Source organism: Antechinus flavipes, chromosome 3 (assembly GCF_016432865.1).
Source record: "Antechinus flavipes isolate AdamAnt ecotype Samford, QLD, Australia chromosome 3, AdamAnt_v2, whole genome shotgun sequence".
In the NCBI taxonomy this organism is placed as follows: domain Eukaryota; kingdom Metazoa; phylum Chordata; class Mammalia; order Dasyuromorphia; family Dasyuridae; genus Antechinus; species Antechinus flavipes.
This window is the reverse complement of record NC_067400.1, coordinates 251,147,750-251,166,731: the sequence shown is the minus strand read 5'-3', so window position 1 is coordinate 251,166,731 and position 18,982 is coordinate 251,147,750. Positions and strand designations below refer to the sequence as shown.

Here is an 18,982-nt window from a genome sequence, read left to right as displayed (position 1 = left end):
CTGTTATCCCCCTAAGGGCATACTTAAGCCCCCTTCTTGTTATCCTCCCTATTTCAGCCAAATATGGGCAACTATGTACTTATTGGTCAAGTTCAATTTCTTGAGTAGTTCCCGCGTTTAGAATGTAAGATCTTCAGCCAATAAGGATGAGGGTCAGTGGTGGGAGGGGGAATTTGCATTAGGGATTAAAAGTGTTGACTCTGCCCCCTACAGTGCTTCCTCCCTTAGATTGTCTGCTAGATGGGTGGGACGCCCAATTCTCAGGAGAACATATTGTAATGACTGTGTATTTAAAATCAGCCAGAGTCAGGAATTCAGGTTAAGGGAAAAATCTTCAATCTTTATTGAAGTGAAGAGGTGAATAAGGATTGCAATAGCAATATGGGCAGCTGTGACAGGAAGCCAGCTAACAGAGGGGGATCTAAGCTGAAAAGCCATTGCAATGGCATTGCAAACAGTCTCTCCTCCCCTTCCTTTTCCACTCCCCTGCCTCCACCCACCAAAATCGTCATTTCCTATACAACACATCAGGATTTGCACAAAGAGTGGGCGGGGCCATTCTTTCTCCAAGCATATATATTAATAGAGTATGGTCCAATTACTATTTAACCTCATGTGCTTGGGACCTCAGGGCATCAACTCAAGCCTCAGCCCATTACATCTCCCGCTTTCTTTTGTTTTAGAACACAGGTGATCATGCCATTCCTGACTCCTCAGGGAGGTCAGAGCCCCCAAGGGGAGGTGATCACACCCTCCTTGACTTCTCAGGAAAGGAGGTGAAAGCACCGAAAAGGAGGTGATCACAACCCCCCTGACATCTCAGGAAGGGAGATGAAAAGCACCAAAGGGAAGTGGGGGTTGCTAGCAGGTTTCTGGGCTGAAGGGTATTATTATGCACAAACCCATCAGCATGGGAAGTATTACACAAGCACACAGCAACAACTCAGAGGCTATTAGTGATGACTCTCCCCACAGTCAATGCAGGCTTGATGTGGTGTAACAAATATGAATTATACACCCAAGTAATGGTATAACAAACAATATAAATCAACATTATGATGTAAAAGATTGCCAGAAGTCCTAGAAGGAGAGTATGTAAACAGCAGTCACACATACACCTTCTTCAGCAGCCAAGAGATAGTCCAAAACAATCTCTATTGTCCATTGCTTAATATATCAGGGAATCCAATGATCCCCCCAAGTTTTTGAAGTCCAGCAAAAGTCTTATCATTTCTCAGAAATCCAATGATTCCTGAGGGCTTTCAAGTCCTACAACAATCTTATGTCTCAGAGAATCCAATGATTCCTGAGAGTTTTGAAGTCCTACAACAATCTTATTTCTAAGAAATCTAATGATTCCTGAGAGTTTTCAAGTCCTACAACAATCTTATGTTTCAGAGAATCCAATGATTCCTAAGGGTTTTCAAGTCCTACAACAATCTTATCATTTCTCAGAAATCCAATGATTCCTGAGAGTTTTGAAGTCCTACAACAATCTTATTTCTCAGAAATCTAATGATTCCTGAGAGTTTTCAAGTCCTACAACAATCTTATGTTTCAGAGAATCCAATGATTCCTGAGGGTTTTCAAGTCCTACAACAGTCTTATCATGTCTCAAAGAATCCAATGATTCCTGAGGGTTTTCAAGTCCAACAATTTTCGATGTCCATGAGTCAAACGCCATAACTGCCACGTTCTTTCAGTGGTGGGCACAGTCAGAGATAGAACCATCTGATGTTTCTTGGGTCTTCTCCTTCATTTCAAGGGTCTGCTCCATTTCTCTGCGATGGACAAGGCGAATACGGCTCGTTGACACCCATCTGATTACTTCTACATCTGTGAAGATACAAGCAAACCCTCTCCCCCAAGCAGTTAACCTATCTGGTCCCTTCCATTCACCACTTTCTGGGTCTCTCCACATCACCTGGCGATTATCTAAAGATAGTGGAGCTGTTCGCATTGGACACTGCTCTCTTGGTGGGTTATAAAACCCGTCTGCCGGAGCCAGTGCATCTTTGTCAAAAATCAAGAAGTTAATAGTACAAAGGGTTAGATTTAGTAGTTCTCTAGGGTTACCTGTGGCTCCCCCTTTCTTTTATTTTTGGAGCAGCGTCTTAATGTCCCTCTTTCTTCTTTCTACTATTGCCTGTCCTTGAGGATTAAGGGGTATGTCAGTGGTGTATAAAATCTTATACTGTGCACAAAAGTGTGCAAAATGTTTAGAGGTATATGCAGGACCATTGTCTGTTTTTATTGCTTGTGGCACACCCATAATGGCATATGCTTGAATGAGGAATTCAATGACCACTCGGGCTGTCTCTTTTGCTGCTGGTGTGGCAAAAGTGAATCCTGACAAGGTGTCTACCACACCATGGATAAAAGACAGACGACCGAAAGGTTTATAATGGGTCACATCCATTTGCCAGATTTCATTGGGTCTCAGACCACAAGGGTTCTTCCCTGGAGGCAGTGTAGGAGCGTGGAAAGGAAGGCAAGCCGTACAGGCTTTTACTATGCTCCTAGCTTCCTCTTTTGCTTTGCTTCTAAAGATCTCTCCAGCCTTTTTTTATTAAATGGTTTCTGACCCACACATTATCTATTAAAAACCTTTAAGATATAACAAATCAAGGGCTTTATCAATAAAGAGCCTAATAGTGAACAGGCACACTTTCACAAGTGTTTGTCAAAAAGTGATTACTTTTTGACAATTTTAACTTTCTCTGATAACTATATGTTGTAAGTGCAAAAGAGTTTGGTGTATTGCAGACTACTGGTGTCAACCAAGTTTTGCAACTTCAGTAGGTCTTCCTCTAATAGATTTATCTATTTATTTAGATTGTTTTTTTTCTTGACTAAGTAAAAGAGGCCATTCCTTACCTAAGTTGCTTTACCCTTAATCATTGAATAAGTATGCTCTCATTCAAACTGAAACCTGTTAAAGAACCTAGTTCAAAAAAGGCCTTCATATCTCATTTCACCCAAGGTCATCTCCAGTGTTCCTGATCAATATCTGGCCCCTGGACCCACATGATTCTGGAGGAGAAAGTGAGGCAGGTGACCTTGCACAACCTTCCCTCACTTAAATCCAATTCACTTGCCTATCATTACATCAACTTCCTGATACCTTGGATCTCTTCTAGAAGGAAGGACAAATAACAGAATGACTTCTCACTCTCACTACTTCTCCATATTCAATCTGTTGCCAAATTCTTTTATTTTTTCTTTCACCAGATCTCTGTGTCCCTTTCTCTCCAATCCCATAACTACCATCTTAATTCAGACCATTGCCTCTTATCTGAACTATTGGCCTCCTAATTGAGGTCTCTCTCTTGGAGTCTCTTCAATCTCATCTTTCACTCAGTGATCTTCCTAAAGGACAGGTGATTTTTTTTTTTGCTTCTCAAAAGATTGCACTATTATTTTTTTTCTTTTCTTTTTAAGATGTAAATTATTTCATTAAATATTTCCTGGTTATATTTTTTTAAATTGGCATTCTTTTTTGAAATTTTTCTCCCTCCTGCTCCTCATTGAGAAGACAAGCAATATATCCATAATAGATGTGAAGTCAATTACAATATTATTTCCAAGATCGAATATAAACTCCTTTATGTAGTATTTAAAACCCTTCAGAACCAGGCCTTACCCTTCTTTTGCAATCTTTTTTTTTTTTTTCTTTTAACACTTCGGTCCTCTCCTGGTACACTGGCTTTCTTGTGTTTCCAAACTCCATGTTTTCCAAACTTCTAATCTCCCTGCTTGAGCACTCCGGGTCCCCCAGACTCAGAACTTTCTTCCTCCTCACTTCTTCCTAAATAAGTTCCAACTTTTGTAAAGTGTCAGCACAAATCCCACCCCATGCAAGAATCATTTCCTGTATCTGCTTTAATGCCACATAGTAGGCACTCCATAAATGCTTGCTAATGCTTTATCTCACATGGGGTAAACTCTTAATCTATCATAGAGAAAAATTTCCCAAGATATTTTCCACTAATTCTTTGTGTATCCTGGCAGTTTTCCAGATATGCAACTTACTGTTCTGCCACCACACCTGGGTGTTGAACTAAAACTCCTAGGAGCTAAATTAGAGAGAAAATAGGGGAAGGAGGGGGAGAGAAACAAGGGGAAAACAAGGGTTTTTTTAAAAAAAATTTTGATGATTATTTTATTTACAATCCAATAACTTCCCTTTAAATCATCAATTTCCAGCTTTCTTTAACAGAAAAAAAAATCAAATTAGTGTAAAGCTATTTCACAACTGTCTTCTCTCATTAAGCACTCAACATCTTGGGATTTGCTCAGGGCATTCCAAAATCATCAATTGTTTTTGTCACATATACATTAATGAGCATTGTCATATACAGAATTCTCTGACAATGCTCATTAATGTATATGTGACAAAAAACATACTTCACTCATAAAAACAATTCACTCATACACATCACTCTTCACACACACAAAAAAGCTTATAAATAAGATGAAATCATTTTCATTATTTGATAAAAACTGCTGGGATAACTGGAAATTAGTATGGCAGAAATTAGGCAAGGACCCACACTTAACACCACATACCAAGATAAGATCAAAATGGGTCCATGACCTAGGCATAAAGAACGAGATTATAAATAAATTAGAAGAACATAGGATAGTTTATCTCTCAGACTTGTGGAGGAGAAAGAAATTTGTGACCAAAGATGAACTAGAGACCATTACCAATCACAAAATAGAAAATTTTGATTATATCAAATTAAAAAGCCTTTGTACAAACAGAACGAATGCAAACAAGATTAGTAGGGAAGTAACTAACTGGGAAAACATCTTTACAATTAAAGGTTCTGATAAAGGCCTCATTTCCAAAATATATAGAGAACTGACTCAAATTTATAAAAAATCAAGCCATTCTCCAATTGATAAATGGTCAAAGGATATGAACAGACAATTTTCAGATGAAGAAATTGAAACTATTACCACTCACATGAAAGAGTGTTCCAAATCACTATTGATCAGAGAAATGCAAATTAAGACAACTCTGAGATATCACTACACTCCTGTCAGATTGGCTAAGATGACAGGAAAAAACAATGATGAATGTTGGAGGGGATGCGGGAAAACGGGGACATTGATGCATTGTTGGTGGAGTTGTGAACGAATCCAGCCATTCTGGAGAGCGATCTGGAATTATGCCCAAAAAGTTATCAAACTGTGCATACCCTTTGATCCAACAGTGTTTCTATTGGGCTTATACCCCAAAGAGATACTAAAAAAGGGAAGGGGACCTGTATGTGCCAAAATGTTTGTAGCAGCCCTGTTTGTAGTGGCTAGAAACTGGAAAATGAATGGATGCCCATCAATTGGAGAATGGCTGGGTAAATTGTGGTATATGAACGTTATGGAATATTATTGCTCTGTAAGGAATGACCAGCAGGATGAATACAGAGAGGCTTGGAGAGACCTACATGGACTGATGCTAAGTGAGATGAGCAGAACCAGGAGATCATTATACACTTCGACAACGATATTGTATGAGGATGTATTCTGATGGAAGTGGATTTCTCTGACAAAGAGACTTAACTGAGTTTCATTGGAGAAATGATGGACAGAAACAGCTACACCCAAAGAAGGAATACTGGGAAATGAATGTGAACTATTTGCAATTTTGATTTTCTTCCCGAGTTATTTTTACCTTCTGAATCCAATTCTCCCTGTGCAACAAGAGAACTGTTTGGTTCTGCAAATATGTATTGTATCTAGGATATACTGCAACATGTTTAGCATATATAGGACTGCTTGCCATCCTGGGGGGGGGGGGAGGAGGGAGGGAGGGGAAAAAACGAAACATAAGTGATTGCAAGGGATAATGTCGTGTAGAAATTATCCTGGCATGGATTCTGTCAATGCGAAGTTATTATTAAATAAAATAAAATTTATTATAAAAAAAAAAAAAAAAAAAAAAAAAAATAAGATGAAATCATCAAGGGAGAAATGATATTGATATTTTTAATATACCATGTGAAATTCTTTTATTTGCCTTTGGTAATTAAATTACTCCAAGTATTTACATGATATCAATAATTATGGAACTCATTAACAATCAGACTTTTCTACAAATTAAAAAATAGCAAAGGAGTTATTTGCCAAGTTATTTATAAAATGTTATGATGAATTTTGAAAAATATCACCTCACTAATAAGAATAAAAAAAGCTAGGTTTACCAAAATAAAAACCAAGTCTATAATAATTAGTATGAAATTCAATCAAATTAAACCATTTATAGCTGAAGCTGAGAAGAGATCAATAAGTAAATGAGTGCAGAAGGGGTCTAGTTTATAGCAGTAAAACTACCAAAAATATTTATGAGCTAAATAATTATCCCAAGAGAGCGACAGAGGGAGATAAAAGAAAATGTATCAACCTTTTTAAAGGTTGGGGGTGGGGTGGGGGGTTGTTTGTTTTTTGCTTTTCTCCCCGCTTCACCTGGAACTTCAGAGGAGAAAAACAGACAAGTACTGAGGCGGAGAAGAGAACTTGGGAAGTTACGCATTCAGGCTCAGCCAGTAGGCCTCCGGCGGGAGGAGCTGCGCCTGCGTATATGGGCTTTAGAACCGGTGCCTGTTCCCACTTGCGGCTCGGGCATTAACGCTCGCTTTCCCTCCCGCCTTGCGTTTCCCGGAGCACTAAGTTCCCCTAGGCACGGTTTTGGATTTCCTGCCCTGCACCGCAGCCCAGCCATGTCTTCCAACAAAGTGGCCGTGGTGACCGGGAGTAACAAGGGGATCGGCTTCGCCATCGTGCGCGATCTGTGCAAGAAATTCTCCGGGGACGTGATTCTCACCTCCAGGGATGTGACCCGGGGCCAGGACGCTGTGAAGAAGCTGAAGGACGAGGGGCTGAACCCTCTTTTCCACCAGTTGGACATCGATGACCTGCAGAGCATTCAGACCCTGGGGAAATTTCTCAAGGAGCGTTACGGGGGTGTGGATTTGCTTATCAACAATGCTGGAATGGCCTTCAAAGGTAGGAAAAGGGGGTGAGACCGTTTGTAAATGGAAGTCACTAAAATTGATTATACTGACAGTAAAACTTACTCCAGGGGGAAAAAAAAAGGTCTTTGGGGTAAGTGACTTAGAATTCAAAGTTGGTAATAGTCCTGGGTTGCTAATTGCATTCTCCTACTCTCCGTGATGGATGGATCTTACTGCCCATGGGGGTTTCTTGGCAGAAATACTGGAGTGGTTTGCGGGTTTTCTGGAGAATCGGTGGCAAACAGGTTAAGTGACTTGCCTAAGGTCACACAGCTAGTAAGTATCTGGGACCTAATTTGAGCTCAACTATTATTCATTACGGGCCCAGCTCTCCAACTCGAGAAATTTCTATTATTTAGTTTATATCTCCTAGTGACTTACTGATGGAGGTGTCGTAGCCTTCTAGTAGAGTGCAAACAAGGCCCTTACTTTGTATTATATCCCCGGTGGTGTTTTTGTTTGCACATAATTTTTTCCGTAAGTCCTTGTGAAGTTGTTGAATATTTGTACTTTACAAAGCATATTGATGTAACTCTCAGGTTTCTGGATTTCCCAAGGTGTCAAATTATTGGTAATGTTATTGGATATCTCCAAGTACATCTTATGTAATCACAGATGGCATTTATATGTATGCTCTCTCCGGAAGTTTTAGCCTCTGACTATGCTTAGGTAATGCACTGACTAGTCTGGATATTTTGATGGAGTTTTCGTTTTTTCTTTCAACTCTTTTAAGTGTTCCAGTAGATAAGAGCACAAGGTCTGAAGTCGGGAATACTGGAGTTCAACTGTAGCTTCAGATATTAACTACCTGTGTAATTTCTTTGCTTTACAAATAGAGATGCTCAATTTGATTACTGTTTCAATTATTCTTCATTTTCTTTTGCCTCTTCCACCTTTTTTTTCTTAGTTGCCGATACCACACCTTTTCCTGTTCAAGCTGAGGTGACAATGAAAACCAACTTTTTTGGTACCCGAGCTGTATCTGCAGAATTACTGCCTCTGATAAAGCCCCAAGGTAAATATTTGAAATTCAAAACACTACCCTTGTGTGTACAAAAAGGAAAGATCTAGAGCTATCAAATGTAGTAAACCAAACAGTAAGTTCTGGCTCCAATTCTAAAAAAAATAATGTCTTTGACTTATTCCAAAGGTCTAGGCCTTCATTCTAACAGTTGTAAAGGAGAAATTAGATTTGATAATCTCTAATGCCACTCCCACTTCTATGTAGGTTACATGGTTCCTCCCTTTTAATTCAAGGAGATTGGGAAATGTTTGGCTAAATTATGTGAAGTATGACTTAGCAAAAAAAAGAAAAAACAAAAAAACCAAATCTCTGCATCAAGATTTCTCTCCCTACAAAAGATAAAGAATTTAGGAATTAAGAAGGGGATATATTAATTTTAAATGATTTGGAAAATGCTGCTTGGGACATCCCCATACTTTTAGAGGAAGTTTTTTCCTCTGAATAAGATCTCCTCATTGGTAACTGTAGCCCCCCACCTTACTACCAGTCTTGTGTGGGACAAAGACCACTGGCTCAAATAAATCAAGATTTCTCAAGGTAGAAGCAGAAAGAAATTTTATTATGATCTTGCAAGAAAAGGTGTTTCCCTCCCAACAAGCAGAAAGGCAAAGAGAGGCAGTTTTCATTTAATCATCTAGCAACAATTCCACCTTATAGCCACACTCGGGAATAATCAGGTGGGTTCTTATTCAGAAAAACACCACTGGAGAATCAAGTCAGAAGGAACCCATCTTAAGTGGAGGGGGCAAGATTGTCCTCACAGCTCTTGCCCAGATACTTATTTCCACTTGTAACTATGGAGGATCATACTCTTCTAAGTAGCTGTGGCATATTCCTTTCAGATGGATTACTGAGTTGATCCATCAAATAATCATAGCTGAATTTAAAACTCCAAATAATATCAGCTACAGTCCCAGGAGCTTTTATCTCAAATAGCAAATCTCATTAATTAAAGCTTCAGATGAATTATCTCTTAAGGATCACATATCCTAAATAAGAATTGACTATGATCTTACATTGATAACAGTAAGAGATTCATTTGAGGAAGTTCACAGCTTATCTTTCATATCTAAGTAGATGGTTTTAAGTCCAACGTTGCAAAAATCATTTTGCTTTTAAAATGTTCAATAAATAGAAAAATTCTAAATTGTATGTTGTCTATAGTAGAAACATTCAAAGGGACAAGGGCATAAACTACTATTCTCAGAATTCCTTTAAACAATGGGTACAGCTTTAAGATGACAATACAACCAATTAAAACAGTTTACTAAATTTTACATAATCATAAGAGATTATATTTAATATATTTTGACCCCTTTTCTTTGTACTAAAAACTCATTCTGGCATAAAGAAACATAAATCATTTTTATATGTAACAAACTGCTGTATTATTAATAAACCTATTCCTTGTTTGGAAACTGTAAAATCTAAACAGACTCCTTTCCCAGAGCTGACAAGATGGTTTTAAGAAGCATAGTATTTAATCTTTTAAATAGGGGGATCAACAAGGGTCCCAGAGGAAGGGCTGAACTTGATGTTTCTACCTGTTCACTCCAACTATCCTTAGGATTTTTCTTTGAGAAGTATTCTTTGATATACCTCCCTACCCCACTAAAACATTAATTGCCCTGGCACAAAGTCCATTTTTATAGGTTACAAATTATCCTCGACAGTCCATTCTTGAGATTTTTCCCCAAGTCCTCCAACCTTGGTAGAAAGTCTTATCTCTTCTCAGCCTCTGGACCATGGTCACCAGTAACATTTGATAAGGTCCTTCTCACTCTGAGCCTTCCACAATTTAAAAGGCACCCAGTCTCCTGGAATGAGAAACTCCAAAGGTGTTGTCTGGCCCAGTTATTTCCCAAGAGCTGAAAAGGATAAGGAACTTCCAGTATAAAATTCTTAAAATCTTATTCTTTGGGGCAGCTAGGTGGTGTAGTGGATAGAGCATCAGCCCTGAAGTCAGGAGGAGCTGAGTTCAAGTTTGATCTTAGATACTTAACACTTTTTATCTGTGTGACCCTGGGCAAGTCGCTTAACCCCAATTGCTTGGGGGGATGGGGAGAGAGGAACCTTATTCTTTGTTTCAAAGGAAGGTATTTCTCTTTTCCCCCATCTCATATGAGGAAAGCCCCAGAACTCTTCTGGAGACAAATTTAATTTTTTAACAAAGCAATAGGCAAACATTTGGTCCAAAACAATTTAGCATCTAACAACAATTTAGTAATCTGTTTCTTAAAAACCAGATTCCTTTTCACTTTCCCTGATGAGGGCAGATGTACTCAATTTGAAGTCCCCCTTCCCTTTTCCTTATTTCTCATAAAACTTTAGAGGTAAAGTATATTCCATTATCAGAATTCAATAATCCTTAGCAGTCCATACCTAGGTATAACTTATTCTAATATTATTCTACTAACCTCACAAAATAGCAGAGCTCAGGGGAAATTGTCCACCCATCCTATCCGATGGCCCATTATAACCAATAAATACCTCAGTTTTCCTACTAGCATCCTTTCAGTAAAATCTAACTTGAATATTCTGGAGCCAGCCTCCCTTAATCCCTTCTGATACTCTCTAACATGTCACTAAATTGTTTACTGCCCTAAGATTGTTTTAATCCATAAATCTCATTTGATTTAAAGGACAAAATAGGGATATTAGTCCCATCCTTTACAAGTCCACTTATTACTGATTGCAATCTTATTTTTCCCTTCAGTGATATAGTGTATTATTTAACACACACACACCACATTCTCTGGATTTTTCAGATTGATTTTAAGTGGGGATTTTTTAAACCTTCCTTCTCTCTGCCATTCATATTCTGCCAAAAGAGGATACATTTTAATTCTGAAACTTGACAAGTTATTCCCACCGCTGGTATTTACATCTATCCATATATAGAAGTGACTTCTATTCCTGAAACTCCTGACTAATTAACAGATTGAGGATCTCTACACTCCAGTAACTATTAATCTCATTTTTGCTTTTGTTCTACACCTACAGTAATTATCAACTGTAGATTTTAACATAATGAACAGTCTTAGAATTTTCATAAGTAACAGCCAAATGGTCAGCTGTAATTTCCTCTTTATTCACAAGTAGGGGTAGAAATACCCAATTTCCTAAATTACATTTACTGAATTAGTAAAGCTGATAATAACAACAGATTCTTTAACACTTTTTCCACCTCCTGTTAATTTTTTAGTTTATATTCTAATAACATTTAGGGTATGACATAAACCAAATTTGGCTTCTACAGTCTCAGAAAGAACCCACTGGCTCATCAGTTCAGGTAGAACAGAACCAATCTATATCACAATCAATTAAGTGTCCAATTTTAACACACATGCCAATTTAATGTTATTTTTAAATTAACCAGCACAAAATCATAAAAAGCATTTACAGGCTTATTTGATATAACTCCTGCTGGATGTGACAGTCTCACAGTAGCTTTCAGTGGAGGGAGACTTGGAGTTCCTGTTTCTAAGTCAGATGATTTTTGGTAAATGAAACAGGCCTAAGGTTTTAAAAAATTTATCATAGTGACTCTATAAAATTTTCATCTATCCCGCTCAGTCTTAAATATATCTTTTTTTTTTCTGTAGTGAATTGAGAGAGGAGAGAAGGAAAGAGAATATTTGTCATTAAAGTCATATTTCTCATCAGAAAAGCACATTCCCCTTTTATGTATTTAGCTAAAGAAAGTATAAAGTTTAACAGCAATTTTTTTAAAAGTTTGTTTAAAAAAAATACTGATTAGAATAAGACAACGGTGTAAGGTAGCTGGTCTCCATTCAGATGAGTTATAAGGCAGTCTTTGGAGTAAGACTGAGGACCTGCATGAGAGAACATTGTACAAATGATTTCTTCCTAGAGGCCAGTGATATTTTAAATAATCAGATGGTTTCATTTCCTAAGTCTCCAGAGAGTTGAATACTCAGAATAGCAATATGCCAAAAAAATATAGCGCAAACTACACAGGTTTCCAGGTGGATAGGGTTGTGCTGGAGCCAGTTTGAACCCAAGCTGATTGCTCAGTTTTCATAAACATTTACACTTTGGAAATCAGCAGATGTTAGAAATCACAGCTTGATTTATTGTGGATTTTCTAGACTTAAGATGATAGAAAAATGTTAATAATGTGTAATGACCACGCTAGCACCCAGGATACCTCAGAATCAGCCAGAGTCAGAATAAGCAAAAGTCCTCAATCTTTATTCTTGGCCCCAGAAGCAGGACTGAACAGGATGGAAGCTGAAGCAACCCCACCACCTTCTCCCCCTAGTCCCTCCTACAATCCTCTCTACACCAGTCATTGAGCCAGTACAGATAGTGGGAAGGACCATTTTCCAAGCATATGCCGGTAGAGTATTGTCCAATCAGTACTTAGCCTCAAGCGCTCAGCAGTCCCGACATCAGTGCATTGATTCCATAGTTTCAGCCTCTACAATAATGTAGATACACTTTATCCTGTGTCCTGTGTGTATCTCGAACACTACACACTGCTCCCATCCCTAGTAACAGCACTGAACTGATCCCTTCCCCATTCTTAGACGTTTTTTTAGTTGCTATATCACACTGCTAATTCACTTAGTAAACTTGTAATCCATTAAAACCCCTGAATTTTTCAGAACTTTTATAAAAATGCCTCCCCAATCATGAATTTCCTTTTAGTAGATTCAGCCAGGATTCTAGCTTGCCAGGGTCCTTTTCTTGGTAATCAGCTGTCCCCCCATTTTTTTCCCTGTCATTTCCAGTGTAAAAAGGCATTCACCTATGTACCATAGACAGAAACTAATCATTCTGAGCAAAGGTCTTATTTCTTCTTTGATTTTCCTCTGTTGAATTGAACCAAAAAAACAAACTTTCCTACCTTCGTTCACCCAGTTCTAGCTCATTCTGAACTTGGAACATTGCTAACACTATTTTTATAGACCGTGCTACACTCTAGCAATCATCTGTATATTTTTATTCAAAATCTTGATTTGATTAGTGAGTTCCCTATACATCCAATTTGGTCTTTTAAGACAGATCCCATTTTTTTCCTACTCATAAGAATTGTGGTGCTATTGCATCTTCAGAATTTCTTTCTCAATCATTTGTATGTCTCCTAGGCTGACTTTTTAAAAAATACTTTCATCCATGGAATCCTCATTTCTTTTCTCTGAACCTTTGAAATATGCTTTCCTAAAAGCTTAGTCAGACTAGATTATCTTTTAAAAAGCTATTAAAAACCTTAATAGTTTGTGATTTTGACAAAAATTCCTTTGTATATTTAAATGTTTGTTTTAGTCTGTCCCAAAGTTTGGTTATTCAAAGGATAATTATAGCAAAAATGAAATTTCTGATTTGCTTTTCTTTTTCTTTTATGTAACACTATAGACTGATCCACTAACCCACCATGAGCCAGTGTTATTCATTCAATAGATTTTTTTTTCTTTTAACACCTGTGTTAGGTACAATGAGAAGGGTACCAAAAATACATAAAATGTAACAATACAAAATAATATTTGAGTACTATAATTCATTTTTTATAACAATAGAAAAAATGATTTTATATGAAATTGCAAATCTATTGCGTAAAATTTACTATTCCTTTTAATTACATAATAAAGTTATTAACTTTTCTTTCTTTTTTCCTTCTCCCTACCTCATCTCCTCCCTATAGATGTGTGTATATGTATATTAAAATATATGTGAAACCATTCTATACATACGTTATTTTTCAGTTCTTTCTCTGGGTAAAGATAGAGTCTTCCTCCCTATGTCTTTTGCAGTTAATTTGGCTGTTTATAATAGTCAAAGTAAAATATTCTTTCAAAATTGTTTCTAAAACAATATTGTTACGCCATACATTCTCTTGGTTCTGCTCATTTCACTGTTTTTTATGCAAGTCTCTGTTTTTCTAAGATCACTGAGCTAATCATTTCTTATGTCACAGTAGTATTCTATCAAAGTCATGTACCACAACTTGTTCAGCCATTTCCCAGTCAAAACTTCCCTTCAATTCTTTGCCACCATGAAAAGAGCTGCTGAGTATATTTTAGAACATGGAGGTTCCTTTTTTCCTTGGGAAATGGGCTTAGTAGCAATTATCATCTGGAACCATAGTCAGATATGTGAAGAAAGATTTATTTGAGCTTGGCCTCCAGAACCTACCTTCTTACACTGTGGTTCACAATCTTATATGGGGTCTCATAAGTGAATTGGGGATTGTTAAATTATGATTTATTATGCATAAATGTTTTATTTGTATACCTGTATATCTGGGGCCATGTAAAAATTTCTTGGGTGAAAAGGGGTTGTGATTGGAAAAAATTGCCCTATTGGATAGATTGGACTTGGATAACCAGAGATGAGGGGGGGAAACCATAGATGGAATAGAGAGCTTAGAAAAAAAGACAGGAAATAAAAGGAGATTTTTATTCATGTTAAACATGCCTACAAGATTTTAATTCCATTGTTCTCTGAGAATCAGCCTTCTTAGATCTCAATCATATCCAAAGCAAAAAGTTGCATATAATATGAGTATCTCTCTTAAAAACTAATGAGGGAAAAAAACTGTTGGTTGACAAGAAATAGTTTATTTAGCTGTGCTCTGGTAAACATTTAACAACTTCATGATACTAAAAATGTTATGTGCTCAATAAATTTTTCTTTTTGAAAAATTACTCTTATTTTTATTTCTTAATGTGCCTATGAATGAGACACTCTAGAATTTATTTTCTTTTATAGTGAGAGTGGGGAGGCAGAGGAGAGGAAGTTTTACTGAAAAGAGGTACAAAGACCACAAAAGATGGTGATCTTTCTGATTTTAAAGAACTGGAGAAACTTTGAAACCCCAAACTGTTCAGTAATAGGCAAATCATCATTGCCTAGTTGTGACCAAGCTTGGGAAATGTATTAGATGGTTGTCCTAACTTTAGGTGAGGTCTCTGACAGAACCCAGGCCTGTCCTGGGAAAGGCTAAGTCTAAGGACCTTGACATGAAGGGATGAAATGCCTAAAGAGGCTTCTGCCAGCCCCAGGACGGGGACCCTCCATCCTTCTAAGAATCCCTCAGCTGAGGATTGCCAGCTGGTGCTTAAGTGATGTAAAGTAGCATCTCCTAAATTTTTTCTACCAGCAACCCCTTTTCTCCAGAGAAATTTTTACATGACCTTGGATATGTAGGCTTATAAAATAGGTATACAAGTCAAACATTTATTGACAATCAATAGTAATTTTGCAACCTATGGTTTAAGAAGCTTTGGTATAAATGACAAGTGGCCTAGAGGAAGTAGAGTGAACCAGTAAGAGTTAATCCATTAGTATGATCCATGGCAGCAGAAAAGGGAACTTTGGGTAGTGAGCCATCATCAGCCCTGGCAGTAAGGAGCTAAGCTGTGGAGAACAGTGATCCTCGGGGTCCAAGCCAACGGAAGGTGAATTGAGGAGGTTTCCAGAGGGGATGCTACATGTAAAATCATGGTAACAAGGCAGCTTGGAAAGTTTCTGTTTAGAAAGATCATAGGGATTGCAGAATATTGTAACCAAAAGGAACTTCAGAAATGATCGTGCCATCTTTTTTACTTTTCAAATAAGTTACCTTTATTGCCTAGAATATTCCTTTAGAATAAAATATTCCTTAAAATTCCAGCACTCTGATCAAGGTCACTCATTTGCTTAGTGGCAGATCCATTGAGACCAATACGCACTTATAATCTGACTCCTAGACTCCATTTCCTTATCTACATTAAAAGTCCCATAAAAATGTCACATTGGTTCTTACTATTTTTGCATATAAATTATTACACTCTGGGATTCTCCCCAAGTGTTTGAAATAAGTATTTGCATGATTGAGATATATATCAATATATATCTATGTAAAATACCTTTCTCATAGTATGTATATATATAGATGTGTGTATAAGTATATGTGTATGCATGTATGTGTGCATATATGTAGATATATCTGTGTGTATATGTATATATGCGTTATGAGTGTGTATTATATATATGAAACCTATGCATTTTTGTTAAACACTCAGTAAGTTTCCTAGTAACAGCTTACTGAATATTTAAATAACTTTCAAATAATTTTTTATATCAACAGAGGAAAATTAACTCTTAAAAATCATAAGTAAAAAAAGATGAAAAAGTATTGTTATCAGTGGAACAATTAATCATGGCTCCCAAGAAGACTAGTGAGTTACATATCTCACCTCTTTGGCATGAACTGTGGATACAGAATGAGATATTTGTCCCAGACACAACCCGATACAACATCAGTTCATTTTGCTTGACTATTTTTTTTTAAAGAGAATGCTTTTAGAAGGGGGGAGTATTGTGGAGATACAGCAAAAAGTGATGCAAAAAAAGAAAGCCCCTCCAAAATGAAGAAAAATTAACTTAAAAAAAAAAGCAAGCAGAAGAAACTTCAGACAAAAAAAAACAAGTTGTATGTAATAGAATTGTGGTTGCAGATGCTCTTTGTATGGAAATGATAATAATTAATGACCATAGGTTCACAATAAAAAATGTGTATTTTGAATATAGCATTCATTCATTTTCCACAGTGTCCCTCTGTGATGCTTTGCCAGGCTGTAGATATGGTCCTAGCTCCATACAGATTTTCACAGGACCACACTAGCTTCACCTTTATCTGACAATAAAATTTTTTACCATACTACCCATGCAAGAAAATACATTTAAATCAGCACGGCCATTTGTACTTCTTGCCATTTGAAAGATACATGCAAAGATATGCATAGGGCTAAGGTCTATATGCTCTCTGGATTAATTTCATGATTTTATAACCAGTTTGAAAGGAAATTTCCTCTCACTGTTTCAGAAGAGTTTTAATTAAATATTGATAAGTTCAATTCTTCATACACTATTGCCATCTGTGATCATATATACAAATTAAGTACTGCAGATAGAAAGTGCGGTTTTTTTTCCATTTATTTCATTTATTATTCCTTTGGAAAATAAAATTTTTAGAAGTGTGAACAAACCATAGCTTCCTGTCCTGCCAAAATAAAAAGTTGCGTCCTCAACTATTAAAAATGTACATGCATCTCAGTATCTCAAAAATTAATGAAGAAATAACTATAAATTAAATTCTTTAAGAGAATGCTTTGTGAAAACAACATGACAAAGGATATCTTCGTATGTTTTATTGCAGGTAGAGTGGTGAATGTCTCCAGCATGGTGAGCTTACGTTCTCTTAAAAACTGCAGCCCAGAACTGCAGCAGAAGTTTCGGAGCAACACGATCACAGAGGACGAGCTGGTGGGGCTCATGAACAAGTTTGTGGAAGATACAAAGAAGGGAGTGCACGAGAAGGAAGGATGGCCCAACTCTGCTTATGGAGTGTCCAAGATTGGAGTCACTGTCTTGTCTAGAATCCATGCCAGGCAACTGAATGAGCAGAGAAAGGGGGATAATATTCTTCTAAATGCCTGCTGTCCAGGATGGGTGAGAACCGACATGGCAGGGCCCAAGGCTACCAAAAGTCCAGAAGAAGGAGCTGAAACCCCAGTTTATTTAGCTCTGTTACCCCCAAATGTTACAGAACCTCATGGCCAATTTGTAATGGAGAAAAAGGTTGAAAAATGGTAATTTTAATTTGTGAATCCATTTTAGTAATACTTGAATGTTATACATCTAGAGTTTGATTTAAAAATACATTTAGAAAGAAATAAAAATAAAAGTATTTTGTAGCTGTGTTATCACAGCTAATTCCTATAAGATATTCTCTTTGATTTGCCTACTTCTCACATAAGTCTAACAGATTTATAATAATTAAGTGTTTGTAATATATTTTAAAAAAGGCAAAATTCAGATCATCTAAGTGGCATAAAAAGTTTTCAAAAAACTCCCAATAAATCATTACGTACTCTGAAATTTTAGTCATCCATAATCAAGTTTTACATATCATCTGCATCATCACAGAAATAAATAATATGTGAAGGTTTCTTATGCTGGGGAAGTTCTGGTATAACAGGTCAATAAGACGGGGTTCAAGGGAGACACTTGTGCTTTGGGATATTTACTAGGCCATTCATTATAGGCTGTCAGGGTGACCTGGTAAAATACCTTTCTCAATATTGCAAGCTACCTCTTTTGCAAAGCTTCCTTCTATAGGAATATAAGGCTTCTACTATAATTTCCAAGATATTTTGTAAATTTTAGCATTTTTTGACTGGTATTAATGCACCTTGGCAGGTTACTCAATTAAACATACTCCTTTAAAAAAAAAAAAAGTTTTGTGTTCAACAAATGTATATATTTAATTCTGTATACTTGTGTTTAATAAATATACAGAATTTTGTATATAGAATTATATATATGTTCTATTTTGTGAGAAATTATAGCTCAAATCAAGCTCAATTAGAGCAGTGGAAAGAATAAAGGCTTTATAATCAGAATCTGGGTTTGAATGCCAGGTCTGCTACTTATTATGTGCTCTTGTGTGTGAATCACTTTAAGTTCCTCAGACTCTTAGCAATTAATTCTCAACCTAAATAGGATTCCGTGTGAATCACATAATCCAAAACAGGATTAAGTTAGTAGCCATTTAAAGGCTAAGATGTAGTTGGGAAGTGTAAAATTATCTGACTCTGCATGGCTTTTTTGGATCAGTTACCTTTTAATCTTTTTTTTAATGTTTATTCCCAGAAAGTTTTATACCAAGGTTGCCAAACCAAGATCATACTTTTAGTCACATACATCATGGAGGTGTTTTTGTTTATTTTATTTTATTTTTTTTGCTGTTAATTAAGGCATTTAGCCTGTGCTCTCAATGAGAAAGAAAATAATTACACGATAATTTCAGTGAGATTGGTTTTTGTTTATTTTGGAGGCCTTTCTGATTTTGTATGGAGTTTTTACCCATCACAGGTTGATATTTTGGGATGAACAATTATTTTTACACTGAAACAGAGGACATAGGTAA

At 36.7% G+C, this 18,982-nt stretch overlaps 1 protein-coding gene across 1 annotated transcript; it reads left to right on the top strand.

The window, feature by feature from the left end:
* The first annotated feature begins 6,599 nt into the window (after window positions 1-6,599).
* On the top strand, window positions 6,600-18,455 carry LOC127553846 (carbonyl reductase [NADPH] 1-like). The gene is made up of 3 exons (XM_051984890.1): window positions 6,600-7,011; window positions 7,927-8,034; window positions 17,210-18,455. Exons 1-3 carry the CDS (start codon window positions 6,726-6,728, stop codon window positions 17,644-17,646), a joined length of 831 nt encoding a protein of 276 aa, XP_051840850.1. The 5' UTR covers window positions 6,600-6,725; the 3' UTR covers window positions 17,647-18,455.
* Window positions 18,456-18,982: the final 527 nt, after the last annotated feature.